Raw genomic sequence first — 13,583 nt, forward strand, 5'->3', positions numbered from 1 at the left:
GCAGAGACATTCAGAATTTGATAAATTGTACATTGTACCCTTGTGTGAGTCGGGGAGGAAGAGGACTCACCAATAAGGACAGGAATGAATATCCATCTGTAATTAAGTCAGGGCCTAGCAAAGGGAATAACTGATAAGAACTGGACAGCACATCCATCTGTAATTAACTCTTGATTTAGCAGATTCTCTTATCTGTAACTACATTTTGCATCAACAGACTTGGTGGGCATACGAGTTCAAATGACATCTTGCAACAGTAATGTATGGGACTTACTATGTATAAATATATTGCTGTAACCAGAGAGAGTGGGCCCACTTGTCCGATGGTGGCAGTACTTACGTGCCTTCCCTTCGACAACTGGGTCTCAAACTCCTGCGGGAGGGTGCACAATAAACTGTGGTAACTATAAGAGGCTGGTCTCCCGAGTTTTATTCAGAATCAACTTTAACATGCCTTCATACAATTTTCAATGATTGCATCCTCCAAACCATCACTTTCATTGTAACATTCAATGATGATTGTTGATCTCTTCAAATTCTTTGTAGTACCTAACTTGTTGAAGTAGTGAAATCATTTTATTTTTACTTCCAGCCATTTCCAAGTTGAATGCTTGAAACCACAGCGAGCAAAACAACTCTGAATTGTTTTACTACTTGTATTTTTGACAAAAATTGTTGCTTTTAACCCCAAGCACACGCAGCTGACACTATTTTAAAATTTTTGGCTTTAAGCACACTGTAGCATCTAACAGCCAGAGAACTGCACATGTCTGACGCTGGTTAGAAACTGTTCGGTAACAATCTTCTGTCCCAAATAAACAATGGGAATCCCGGCCATTTTCTTGATTGGTTTTTGTTCTTTAACAGCTGGCGCAAGTAAGTGCCTTACCCAATTAATCGATGGCCTAATGAACCGGAATCCATGGTATGCAGTATGGTGTGGCATGGAAATAGCAACACACAGCAACTCAAGCAGCTGCAGAGTAGTGGACTTGCCTTCATTGGGCGTATGCACTGTCTCAAGAGGCCCTCAATCATCAAAGATCCTCACCACTGTGACCATGCTATTGCAGATACCACTGGACAGGAAATACAGAAGACTTAAGTCCTACACCACTAGGTTCAAGAACACCTACTTCCCTTCAATTAGTCAGACCTTGAACCAGCCAGCACCAACCTAACCAATACAGTTGGGCAACACTATGATTGCTTTGCACTAAATTGGGCTTTGATATTTTTGAAAAAAAAATCATTGAATAATTTATATTTTTTCTTGTGAACCCTGCTTATTTGATGTTGTATGCTAGCAGTGCTGCTCCAAGCAGGTTTTTCCAACACAACCAAGCATATGACAATAAACTTGACTTGCTTTAAAACAGGGGTTCCAACCCCGGGTTCAAGGACCCCTTGCTTAACAGTATTGGTCCATGGCATAAAAAAGGTTAGGAATTCCTGCTTTAAACAATAAAAAGATAACTTTGATAAATCAAATGGCCACAGTGCTTTATAACGTGCACAAGCATATTCTGAAATACACATAAGCACAAAAACCTCTGGATGTTGGAATTCTGAAATAAGAAAAAAAAAGGAATGCTAAGCTGGTCAGTGGTATGAGGGTAGAGAAGGCAAATTTTTAAGGCTGACGATCTTTTACCATAACTAAGAATGGTTAAAATGACATAAAACAAGCATTAAACTTGCATAAAGAGAGAGGCTGAAAAGATCAAATGATCCCATGCGGGGGAAGGCAAGAGAGATTAAATGACAAAAAGGTGATCAAGGAATGTGCGGCATAAACGTCAGTCTGCAGGGAGGTGTAACTGCAAAATCCTGAAAATGATCATTTACGTTTACATGTACGGCAGCTTCACTAAACAAAATTGCTGAATGCATTTAATCAAAGGGTCAATATCTGTAATTCGCAGAAGATGGAAGTATAGTGTACGCTGTAAACTAATAGCAAGTTTCCAGTTTACCGGTGTATATACAATATACACCTTCAAGAAGTGATGCCTGAAAAAGGTAGCATCCAACATTAAGGACCCACATCGCTCAGGACATGCCCTGTTTCTCAGTGCTATCTTCAGGAAGGAGCTACTGAAGGCTGAAGGCACACACTCAACGATTCACAAACAGCTTCTCCCTCTGCCATCCAATTTCCGAATGGCCATTGACCCATTGAACCCATGAACACTACCTCACTACTTTTTTATCTCTATTTTTGCACTACTTATTTAACTATTTATTATATACTTATTGTAATTCCTTTTTTTTCTATTATGTATTGCATTGTACTACTGCCACAAGGACACCGATCTTATGAAATATGCCAGTGATATTAAACCTGATTCTAATACATTTACAACAGATCATACAAAATAAAGCATAAAACTGCAAGTGTTGGAAATTTAAAATAAATATGGGTAAAGCAAGAAGTACTTGGTAGGTTCAGGCAACATCTATTGGGGAGGGGGCGGAAGAGTAAATAACTTAATAATTTCAGCCTATCGAGAATGAAAGTAACCTGTGAAGGAAAATTATTGCTTCCACACATCCTATCAAAATTCCCAAGGTTACAGAAAATAGAAAGGTAAAGCTATCGCCTAATGAACTGTAGAAAAATAGCATTTTAATACAAAGCACATGATTAGAACTCAAAGGGATTTATTATCAAACAACTTACTGGCAGTTGCTGGGTCAGATGATTTCATTAAAAAGCTCAGACCACCCATCAATATTTAACTAATGCCTTGAGTGTATTTGCTGTTGTGCATACATACAGATATAGAAACTCTTATCAATGCTGCATTTATGGAAAAAAATCTAAGTGGTTTAAATACAATTCACAGAAAAGCAATTCTCAGAGAATGTATCTAACACCAACTGATCTTTAACACAGTTTTAAAACAGGGGTTGGTCTTTGGAAATTGTGGGAATCAGAGAGATATAATAGACTCCTCTGGCCACCAAGTTTGTCTTACCATCAACCACACTATTTTTTAAAAAAACTAATCCTACCCCAACACATTTATTCTCTCCACATTTCCGCTCCTCCTCCTGAAGATTCTAACAGTCACCTTCACTCAAGGGCAACTTACAACAGCTAATTAACTAACAAACCTGTATTGTTTTGGGAAGCTGCAGAATGCAGAGGAAACCCTTGTTGGTTATTTAGGGAAAACAGACATTTCTTGGTTCAGTAGCTTATAAATATGAATCTTTGAACACAAGAAATGTTCAATTGTCGAACAAAACCACAGCAGGTCAAATGATTTTTCCAGCTCTGAAAAGAAACCCACAGGATTCGTGAGGAAAGCTAATTAATCATGAAACTGAATGACAAATTAAGGCAGCAATATTATAGTTATTATAGATTTATTCAGTATACCCGCAAGAAAATGAATCTCAAGTTTGAATATGGTGGCATACATTTACTTTGATAATACACTTCCTTTGAACAACTGAATAGCCTACTTTTATCATTATGTTCTTGCCAAACACTGATCTGTGTCTCACTGTACCCTGAGGCCTCTGATTTCTTTCTTGCAATATTTATTTAGTAATTCAAAAGTTGGCAAGTTAACTTTACCATTCAGTGTAATGAAGTGTGACCAGCTAACTAAACATGTCGATGATCAATTTCAACGATATTTAATTAACCAGAAATTTATGTGGTGATAGGAGGGGGCTCTGCAAAACAAAAAGCATATGGAACATTTACACACCCTGGGAGCCACTTAATTACAAAGTACTGGAAATTCCACCATGGCTCAGTGTAACGGAAACAGCTCCATCTTCTGAAAGCCAAAGGCTAACAAAAAAACCCATGATCTAAAGAAATGGCAAGTAGAAATAGAGGAGGTCTGAACGTTCACGACATACAGGGGTTTTTCAGGAGCTATCAAGACCATCTATGGCTTAAATACACACAGGCTTCCCCCAATTGATAGCCAAGAACAAGTGAGCTTAAACTGAAGGCAGCCAACATCTACAGGAAAGAATGGTTTAAAGATCTGATTGTTCAGAGCATTCTCAATTCAATCCCACAACAAACTATTCATCCGACACAAATTCAATGGTCAACTAAAGAAGTCCTTCAGGGGCTGATGGCACCCTGCTGAGTTTCTAAACTTTGGCGGAGAGGAACTTCTGTCACAAAACCAGTCCTAGCACCCACATTTGGGAATGCCAGGGGAGCACAGGAACGTTAATCATCACCTGCTTCAAGACAAGATAAATCCAACTGTCAACCAAGTTAGAGTGGTTTCCCTGCTGCCTGTTTCAAGGAAATTCATCACCAGACCTTCTCAAACATCTCTCCTTAATGGAAAAAGAAGTGCTTCCTAAAACACAATGTGAACATGAATGTCACATGACGACTCCAAGAGGAATGTGGAGTGCAGCACTAAAGCTATAAATACATTTATTTTTGGTCTCTAAGGCCTCCACCTTTGTCAAAGGGGAATTGCTGTGCGGAATAATACTCAAGTTTGGCTGTCCATAGAAAGAGGTCTGTTTAACTTAACATCAGCCATTATCTCAGCGTGGACCAGAATGAGCCAAGGCCAATTAGTAACCTAATCTATCCCACTTACAGTAAGCTTCCTGCTAAAGTGGAACTAACAGGAAGCTATTTAACCCAAACTACCTCCACTCAGAAGCACTGCAGATAAGCTACAGTAAGCAGTCAACAGCTTTGTATATAGCTGTTTAGAGAATTCATCAGTGGCTTAATAACTGCAGCATGCAAGAAGGTGGACTTTATACTCCACATCAGCAAAATAAAAAGTCTTCTACCTTCCTGCCCCTTATATAAAACATTACCCTCAACAATAAAAAAAAAACTACAAGACCCTTACAGGGGACTTCTAAATCTACTTGGAATAGAAGTGACATCACTACCATCTTTAGGGAATCCCTGGCTGTTGATTACATCAGAAGCATAATGAGGCTTGGTCTACATGGCCGAAATAGTGCATAACAAGCTCCCTCAGTGGCCCCTGGCTGCTTATGGCAAAATCTTCAGTTTAGATTACGAGAACACTCAGTCCTCTTTTATTGTCATTTAGAAATGCATACATGCATTTCCCCCAATGGTTTCATCAGACACTTCAGAACTGAAGTGGAATCAGGTCATCTTTGATCCCAAGTCTAGTAGAGGCCAAATACAAGCTTGAGGAACACAACTCTGGTTGTGTTGCAGCTTCTAGACTCAATGTTGAAATCTGTAACCTCAGATATTGTCAATTCTCAGACTTCCATCAGTCACCTATCTGTGATATTACCTTGGCTAATTCCCCCCTGCCCCTTGGAAAGGGCATCCCCTGCTTGAAATGTTCTCCTGCATTTTGTAACTTCTACATTCTTTGCCCACGATTTCACTCACTGACCAGATGACGCGTTTACATCTCATCCCTGCAAACATCGTATCAGGCATCCTTCTCGTCTGAACTACCCTGCAGCTATATAAGCTTTTATCTTCTTTTCACTGATGATAAAGTCTCCAAAACATTGACTTCTGTGTATTTTCAGCATTGTTTTTACTGTAAATTTACAGCACCTGCAATTTTCTTTTGATTTTCAACTACTTAGGTCTACTGAGCTGTCCCAGGGAACGATATCCTCGTGAGTTGCTAATATCTTTGTGCTGTTGCAGCTCACAATAAATTTGATAGAGAGATGGTGCAGTCTAATCCAAAGACTTTAAAAGGAATAGTAACTAATCATAAAACACAAGACTGGGAACCATTGTCCATTTGGGCTTCTGCCTTCTTCCTTAAGAGTCCTTATGAAGGGTTGCAACCCAGTCTCTTAAAAAGAAAACAACCCTCCACTACCATCAACCTTGCCCTGGATCCCTTGTGTTTAGCCTTCTGGTCAAGCCCCCTACATTGGACATTGTCAAAAGCTTTGCTAAAGTCCATAAAGACAATATCTACTGTCTTGTACTTATCAGCCCTCTTGATCACCTTTTCATAAAACTCAAATCAAATTTGTGGGGCACGATTTCCCATACACAATGCTATACTAACTGTCCCTGATTAGTCCTCGCCTTTCCAATGCATATAGATCTGGCCCCTCAGAATCCTTCCCACTAACATTGATGTCAGGCTCACCAGCCTATAATTCCCTAATTTGTCCTTGCAGCCCTTCTTAAGTAAAGGTACACGCTCCAGTTTTCCAATAGCCATATAATGGGTAATGATGGCACAGTTACCAAATTACCAGTGCTGGGGACCTGATAATTTCTTCCCTGGCATCCCACAATCAATGCGTTGAACATCCATTTCTCTAACGTCCAGTAATTTCTACCCACTCCCCCTTCTCTCTTTCATCATTCCCTATTCTGGCTCTCCTTTTACCCTTTTTCTTCTCCTCTCCTGCCTATCACCTCCCTCTGGTGCCCACCCTCTTTCCCTTTCTTCCATAATCCACTGTCCTCTCCCATTACATTCATTCTTCAGCCTTTTACCTCTTCCACCCATCACTTCCCAGCTTCTCACTTCATCCCACCCACCCACCTTCTCCCTTATCTGGCCACATCTATCACCTACCAGCTTGTCCTCCCCCCAACCTTCTTATTCAGACTTCTTCCTCCTTTCTTTCCAGGCCTGAAACATTAACCCTTTATTTCACCTCCATAGATCCTACCTGACCTGATTTTCACCAGCATTTTGCTCTGAATTTCCAGCATCTGCAGAATCTCTTCTGTTTATTCCAATATGCTATTGTGCAATTGGTCAGACACCTTTATGTGCTTTTGAAATGTTGATTTTTTTGTTTCTCTCCATAGTCAATAGTCAAACTGCGAGATAAAGCATTGAATCAACAACGAGCACTGTCACAATAAAGCAGCATTCATCATCAAGGCCCCATACCATCCAGGCCATGCTCTCTTCTCACTGCTGCCATCAGGAAGGAAGTACAGGAGCCTCAGGTCCTTCACCACCAGGTTCAATAACAGTATTACCCTAGAACCATCAGGCTCCTGAACCAGCGTGGATAACTTCACTCACCTCAACACTGAACTGATTCCAGAACCTATGGACTCACTTTCAAGGACCTTACAACTCATCTTCTCAGTATGATTGACTATTTATTATTTATCTGTTTTTACTTTGTATTTGTACAATGTCCTCGTTTGCATGCTGGTTGTTTGTCAGTCATTGTGTGTAGTTTTTCATTGATTCTATTGCATTTCTTTGCTCTACTGTGAATGCCCACATGAAAATGAATCGCAGGTCAGTGTATGGTGACATACATACATGTACTTTGATTTGACTTGAATTACCAATGTAGCTTTGTTGGTTAGCTCCTGCTCAGACAGCCTCTGCATCCAGCACATCATTCTCTGCAACTGCCGTCATCTTCAAAGGGATCCTACCACCAAACACATCACTGTCCCATTCTCCACTTTCCACAGGGATAGCTCTCTCTGTGACTCTCGTCCATTTGCCCCCCCCCCACTAATCACCTTCCTGACACTTACCCCTACTAGTGTAAGAATGGCTACCTCTGCCCATTCACCTCCTCACTCACCTCTATTCAGGGCCCCAAACAGTCCTTCCAGAAGAGGCAATACTTCACCTGCAAGCCTGTTATGGTCATCTATTGTATCTGGTGCACCCGATGAGGCCACCTCTACATTAGTAAGACCTGACATAGATTGGGAGACTGCTTTGTCAAGTGCTTTTGCCCCATCAGCAATAAGTAGCATTTCCCAGAGGCTAACCATTTTAATTCCATTCCCCATTCACATTCTGACATGCCAGTCCGTGGCCTCCTCTACTGCCACGATGAAGACACTCTCAGGTTAGAGGAGTAACACCTCATATTACGTCTGGGTAGGCTCCAACCTTACGGCATGAACATTGATTTCTCCAACTTCCAATAAATTCCCCATTCCGCTTCCCTTCTTACCTCTTCTCTTCCACTGCCTTTCACACACTCCCTTGGTCCACTCTCCTCTCCTATCGGATTCCTTCTTCTTCAGCCCTTAACCCTTTCTACCTTACACCTCATAGATTCTCACTTTTACCCCTCCATCCACCTACCTTCCCCCTCACCTGGCATCACCCATCAACTTCCAGCTTCCTCTCCCCCATCTTATTCTGGCTTTGTCCCCCTTCCTTTCCGATCCTGGTGAAGGATCTTGGCATGAAATGTCAACTGTTTATCCCTTTCCATAGATGCTGCATTGCCTGCTGAGGTGCTGAAGTGTTTTGAGAGGTTGGTTATGGCTAGAATCAACTACTGCCTAAGCAATGACCTGGACCCACTGCAGCTTGCCACAATAGATCCACAGCAGATGCTATGTCATTGGCTCTTCAGGTGGCCTTGGTTCATCTGGACAATACTAATGCCTACATCAGGCTGCTGTTTATTGACTACAGCTCAGTGTTCAACAGAACCATTCTGACTATTCTGATCAAAAAGCTCCAAAACGTGGGCCTCTGTACCACCCTCTGCTACCGGATCTTCGAACTTCCTCACCAGAAGACCACATTCTGTGCAGATCGGAAATAACATCACCACCTCGCTGACCATCAACACTGGCGCACCTCAAGGATGTGTGCTTATCACACTGCTCTACTCTCTCAACACCCATGACTGTGGCTAAGCACAGCTCAAAAGCCTTTCCTAAATTTGCTGACGACACAACTATTGTTGACAGAATTTCAGATGATGACGAGAAGGCGTGCAGGAATGAGATAGATCAGCTGGTTGAGGGTGTATCAGCAATAAGCTTGCACAGCAACATCAGTAAGGCCAAAGAATAAACACAAAATAATCTGCAGATGCTGTTGTCAAAGGAACACTCAATGCGCTGGAGGAACTCAGCAGGTCAGTCAGCATCAGTTGAAAAGATTAGTCGACGTTTCGGGCCAAAACCCTTCGTCAGGACTGAAGGAAGAACTTTGGGGAGGGTTTGAAGAATGCTGGTAGTTGAAAAAAAACAGTAATTTGAAAGACAAAGGGGTGGGGGAGGGGAAGCAGGGAGGTGATTGGCAGGAGAACAATGCACAGTAGTAGGAGGCGGAACTATGAGGGAGGTGATGTGAAATAGGGATAAACCGTCTCAACTTCTCCACTTCTCTCTCCTGTTCCAACCTCACTCCCTATGAACGCACTGCCCTCCACTCTCTCTGCACTAATCCAAACCTCACCATCAAACCTGCTGACAAAGGTGGTGCTGTAGTAGTATGTCGGACGGACCTCTACCTCACTGAGGCCAAACGGCAGCTGACACCTCCTCTTACTTACCCCTGGAACAGGACCCCACCAAAAAACATCAAACCATAGTCTCCAGCACAATCACCGCCCTTATCAACTCCGGAGACCTTCCATCCTCAGCTGCTAAACTCATTATTCCCACACCCCGTACCGCTCGGTTTTACCTCCTCCCAAAGATACACAAGCCTAACTGTCCAGGTAGACCCATAGTTTCTGCCTGCTCCTGTCCAACCGAACTTGCATCTGCCTACCTGGACTCCATTTTGTCACCCATAGTTCAGTCCCTCCCCACCTACATCCACGATACATCCCATGCCCTCCACCTCTTCAATAACTTCCAGTTCCCTGGTCCCAACCGCTTCATTTTTACTATGGATATCCAATCCTTATACACCTCCATTCCCCATCAAGAAGGCCTCAAAGCCCTCCGCTACTTCCTGGATAATAGACCTCACCAGTTCCCCACCACCACTACCCTCCTCCGGTTGGCGGAACTGGTTCTCACACTTAATAACTTCTCATTTGGCTCTTCCCACTTTCTTCAGACTAAGGGTGTAGCTATGGGAACTTGCATGGGACCCAGATACGCCTGCCTCTTCGTTGGTTATGTGGAACAGTCTGTGCTACAAACCTATTCTGGTACTGCTCCCTAACTTTTCCTTCGATACATTGACTACATTGCTGCTGCTTCCTGCACCCATGCTGAGCTCGTCAATTTCATCGACTTTACTTCAAACTTCCACCCAGCCCTCAAATTCACTTGGTCTACCTCTGACACTTCTCTCCCCTTTCTCGATGTCTCGGTCTCCATCTCTGGAGACAGACTGTCCACTGACATCTTCTACAAGCCCACGGACTCTCATAACTACCTCGACTATACCTCCTCCCACCCCGCCACATGCAAATACACCATTCCCTACTCCCAGTTCCTCCGTCTCCACCGCATCTGCTCCCAGGATGAGGCTTTCCGTTCCAGGACATCTCAAATGTCGTCTTTCTTTAAGGATCGTGGGTTCCCTTCTGCTGTTATCAATGATGCCCTCACCCGCATCTCCTCCATTTCCCGCACTTCGGCCCTCACCCCATCCTCCCGCAACCACAATAGGGACAGAGTTCCCCTTGTCCTTACCTACCACCCGACCAGCCTCCGGATCCAGCACATTATCCTCCACAACTTCCGCCACCAGTGAAGTGTTGCCCCACCATTCAGGGCCCCAAACAGTACTTCCAAGTGAGGCAACACTTCACTTGTGAGTCTGTTGGGGTCATCTATTGCATCCGGTGCGGCCTCCTCTACATCGATGAAACCCGACGCAGATTGGGGGACCGCTTCATCGAGCACCTCCGCTCTGTCCACCACAACAGACAGAATCTCCTGGTAGCCACCCACTTCAACTCTGCTTCCCACTCCCATTCAGATATGTCCATACATGGTCTCCCCTACTGCCATGATGAGGCTAAACTCAGATTGGAGGAGCAACACCTCATATACCGTCTAGGTAGTCTCCAGCCCCTTGGTATGAACATAGAATTCTCCAACTTCCGGTAATTCCCTCCCCCTCCCTTCCTCTATCCCTATTTCACATCACCTCCCTCATAGCTCCACCTCCTTCTACTACTGTGCATTGTTCTCCTGCCAATCACCTCCCTGGTTCCCCTCCCCCACCCCTTTGTCTTAAAATTACTGTTTTTTTCAACTACCAGCATTCTTCAAACCCTCCCCAAAGTTCTTCCTTCAGTCCTGACGAAGGGTTTCGGCCCGAAACGTCAACTAATCTTTTCAGCTGATGCTGGCTGACCTGCTGAGTTCCTCCAGCGCATTGTAAGGCCAAAGAATTGGTTATGGACTTCAGAACGGGTAAGATGAAGGAACACACACACACCAGTTCTCATCGAGAGATCAGAAGTGGAAAGGGTGAGCACTTTTAAGTTCCTGGGTGCCAACATCTCTGAGGATCTATCCTGGGCCCAACATATTGATGCAGTTATAAAGAAGGCACGACAGCGGCTTAGGAGCTTGAAGAGGTGTATCCAAAGACGCTGACAAATTTCTACAGATGTGCCATGGAGATCATTCTAATTGGCTGCATCACCGTCTGGTACGGGGAAGGGGGCACTACACAGGATCAAAATAAACTGCAGAAAGTTGTAAACTCAGTCAGTTCCATCACAGACACTAGCCTCCCCATCCAGGACACCTTCAAAAGGTGATAGTCTCAAAAAGGCCACATCCATCACTGAGGACCCCGATTTCCCAGAACATGACCTCTTCTCATTGCTACCCTCAGGGAGGAAGAACTGGATTCCGAAGGCACACTTTCAACAATTCAGGAATAGCCACTTCCTCTCTACCTTCAGATTTCTGAATAGTCACTAAACCCACGAACACTACCTATTTTTCCTCTTATTTTGAGCTAATATTTAATGTAACTTTTAAAAAATATATATTATATATTTATTACAATTCTTTCATGTATTGCAATATACTGCTGCAGTGTAACAACAAATTTCACAATATATGCTGATGATATTTAATCTGACTCCAGCATTTTGTATGTTATTTGGAAAACTGTGGGTTTTTTAATTCAAGGCTTCAGTATGAAATCTAGGACCAACATTTGCAGTACCGCAGCTGCCGCCTTGCATCATTTGGTCTCCAGTACATTTAAAAAAAAAGCAATAGGCACTAGATTGGGTGTGCCTGGGGAAAATCCAATCAACAATAAGGAAAACCTGGTTACAGTGGCAGCTTTGTGTGAGATGTTCATGAGGCATTTAGACAGGCAAGGCATAGGATAATATCCTAATAAAGGCAAGTTGGATTGGCGTAGATGGCAAAAAAGGTTGGCATGGGCTTGATGTTTTATGACTGTTCCGATTGTTCCCATATTATAACAACTTCGCTTCAAAATAAAATCGATTTCAATCCGGGATGTTCCGCGATGGTATTCGTTTGCCTCGACAACGAGTCTGAGGCAGCGGCGGGCCGGGGGAAAGGGGCCCCAGCCCGGCCAGAGGCGCCCGGGCGGCCATTTAGTGTCGCGGGCGGCCCAGTTAGCGCATCCGCCCACTACAGAGGGAGACATTTTGTTCACTGCTACTCCGCGCTAAACACTGCGCTCACACCCGTGCGAAGGGGAAAAAATACACTTTTAACTCATGGCCCACGTGGGGATTTTAAACACTTTTCTCTCTCTGCAAACACACTTCTCGGTGAGCTGAGCGCGGAATAGCGGAGACGGGCGCCTGGAACCGAGGCAAACCACAAAGACGGCAGATCCTGCAGGTGCTGGGAACGTTCAGCTACTCACGCAGAATACTGAGGGAACTCGGAGGGAAATCACTCGGCCCGAAAAGCTGACTCTTTATTCCCCATCCTGCCTGATTCGCTGAGTTTCTGCAGCGTTTTTGTGTGAAGTTCGGGGGGGGGGTCGTGCCAGCAGGCGCGGACTACCCAGCACACGCACCTCGGTCTCGGTCTCCCGCGGCCCGCAGCCCGCAGCCCGCAGCCCGGGTGATGCAGCAAATTGAGCCGGGGGGTGCGGGCACCCTGACCCCCTGGAGGGGGTGAAATCCGCGCACGGGAAGGGATGCGAGTTACACTCCATCTCAGCTCTACACCACTCGTACCGGTCCACAGCCCCGTAACTGTGGAGGGGAAGGGGATATTACAGTACATGCGCCGGCTGTGAAGGTCCGGACCCCGGGGCTGCAGCACATTCGGTCCACGTGTTGCAGTCACTGGGGTCGAATACGGGCCACACACACCATCCCCGGGGTCTGCATCACATGCGAATCCGGTACTGTAACTGCACCAGTCACAGACGCGTTTCCATTCTGTCCTCTGTCAATTCCATACGAACTGCGATATAATCGCTGAAAACTCACTATCACTTTTTAACTCACGGGACTGGCAAAATCGAACGTGGCATAAACATTCACCAACCTGGTTCTCCAATTTGCGGACTACCTCCTTCGCTTTCTGTGCTTCAGCATTCATCTTTCTTACTCCAGCGTCCAACCGATCCAACTACCTCAATGATTCTCACAGAGAGTAAGTGCGTGGCGTTGAACCCTGGGATATTGTTCAAACGTAATAGGGAGAAGCTGCTGCGAATTCTATTTACGCGCGATCTACTTTCTTTAAAGTTCAGAGTCCCGAAAACTGTTTGCTAAGTTATACAATTCTCCATTGTGAATTACGATTAAAATACTTAATTTCACAGAAGTATATACAACCGTACACAATAATCATTCACACAAATTTCAGCTGGCAGCATTTCAAAAACACTAAAACTTTTGGTAAATTGCACAAAACGTATTCTAAACTTTTTAATATATTACAAAGA

General features: G+C 44.1%; 1 protein-coding gene across 1 annotated transcript in view; it reads right to left on the reverse strand.

The window, feature by feature from the left end:
* Positions 1 to 13,313, reverse strand: part of txnb (thioredoxin b) — a 29,244-nt gene extending 15,931 nt beyond the window's left edge. Inside the window, exon 1 of the mRNA XM_072258148.1 lies at positions 13,181 to 13,313. Coding sequence (XP_072114249.1) covers positions 13,181 to 13,234 — 54 coding nt within the window. The 5' untranslated portion in view covers positions 13,235 to 13,313. The remainder of the gene's footprint in view (positions 1 to 13,180) is intronic.
* Positions 13,314 to 13,583: the final 270 nt, after the last annotated feature.

The sequence above is a fragment of the Mobula birostris genome, chromosome 5 (assembly GCF_030028105.1).
Source record: "Mobula birostris isolate sMobBir1 chromosome 5, sMobBir1.hap1, whole genome shotgun sequence".
Lineage (NCBI taxonomy): Eukaryota > Metazoa > Chordata > Chondrichthyes > Myliobatiformes > Myliobatidae > Mobula > Mobula birostris.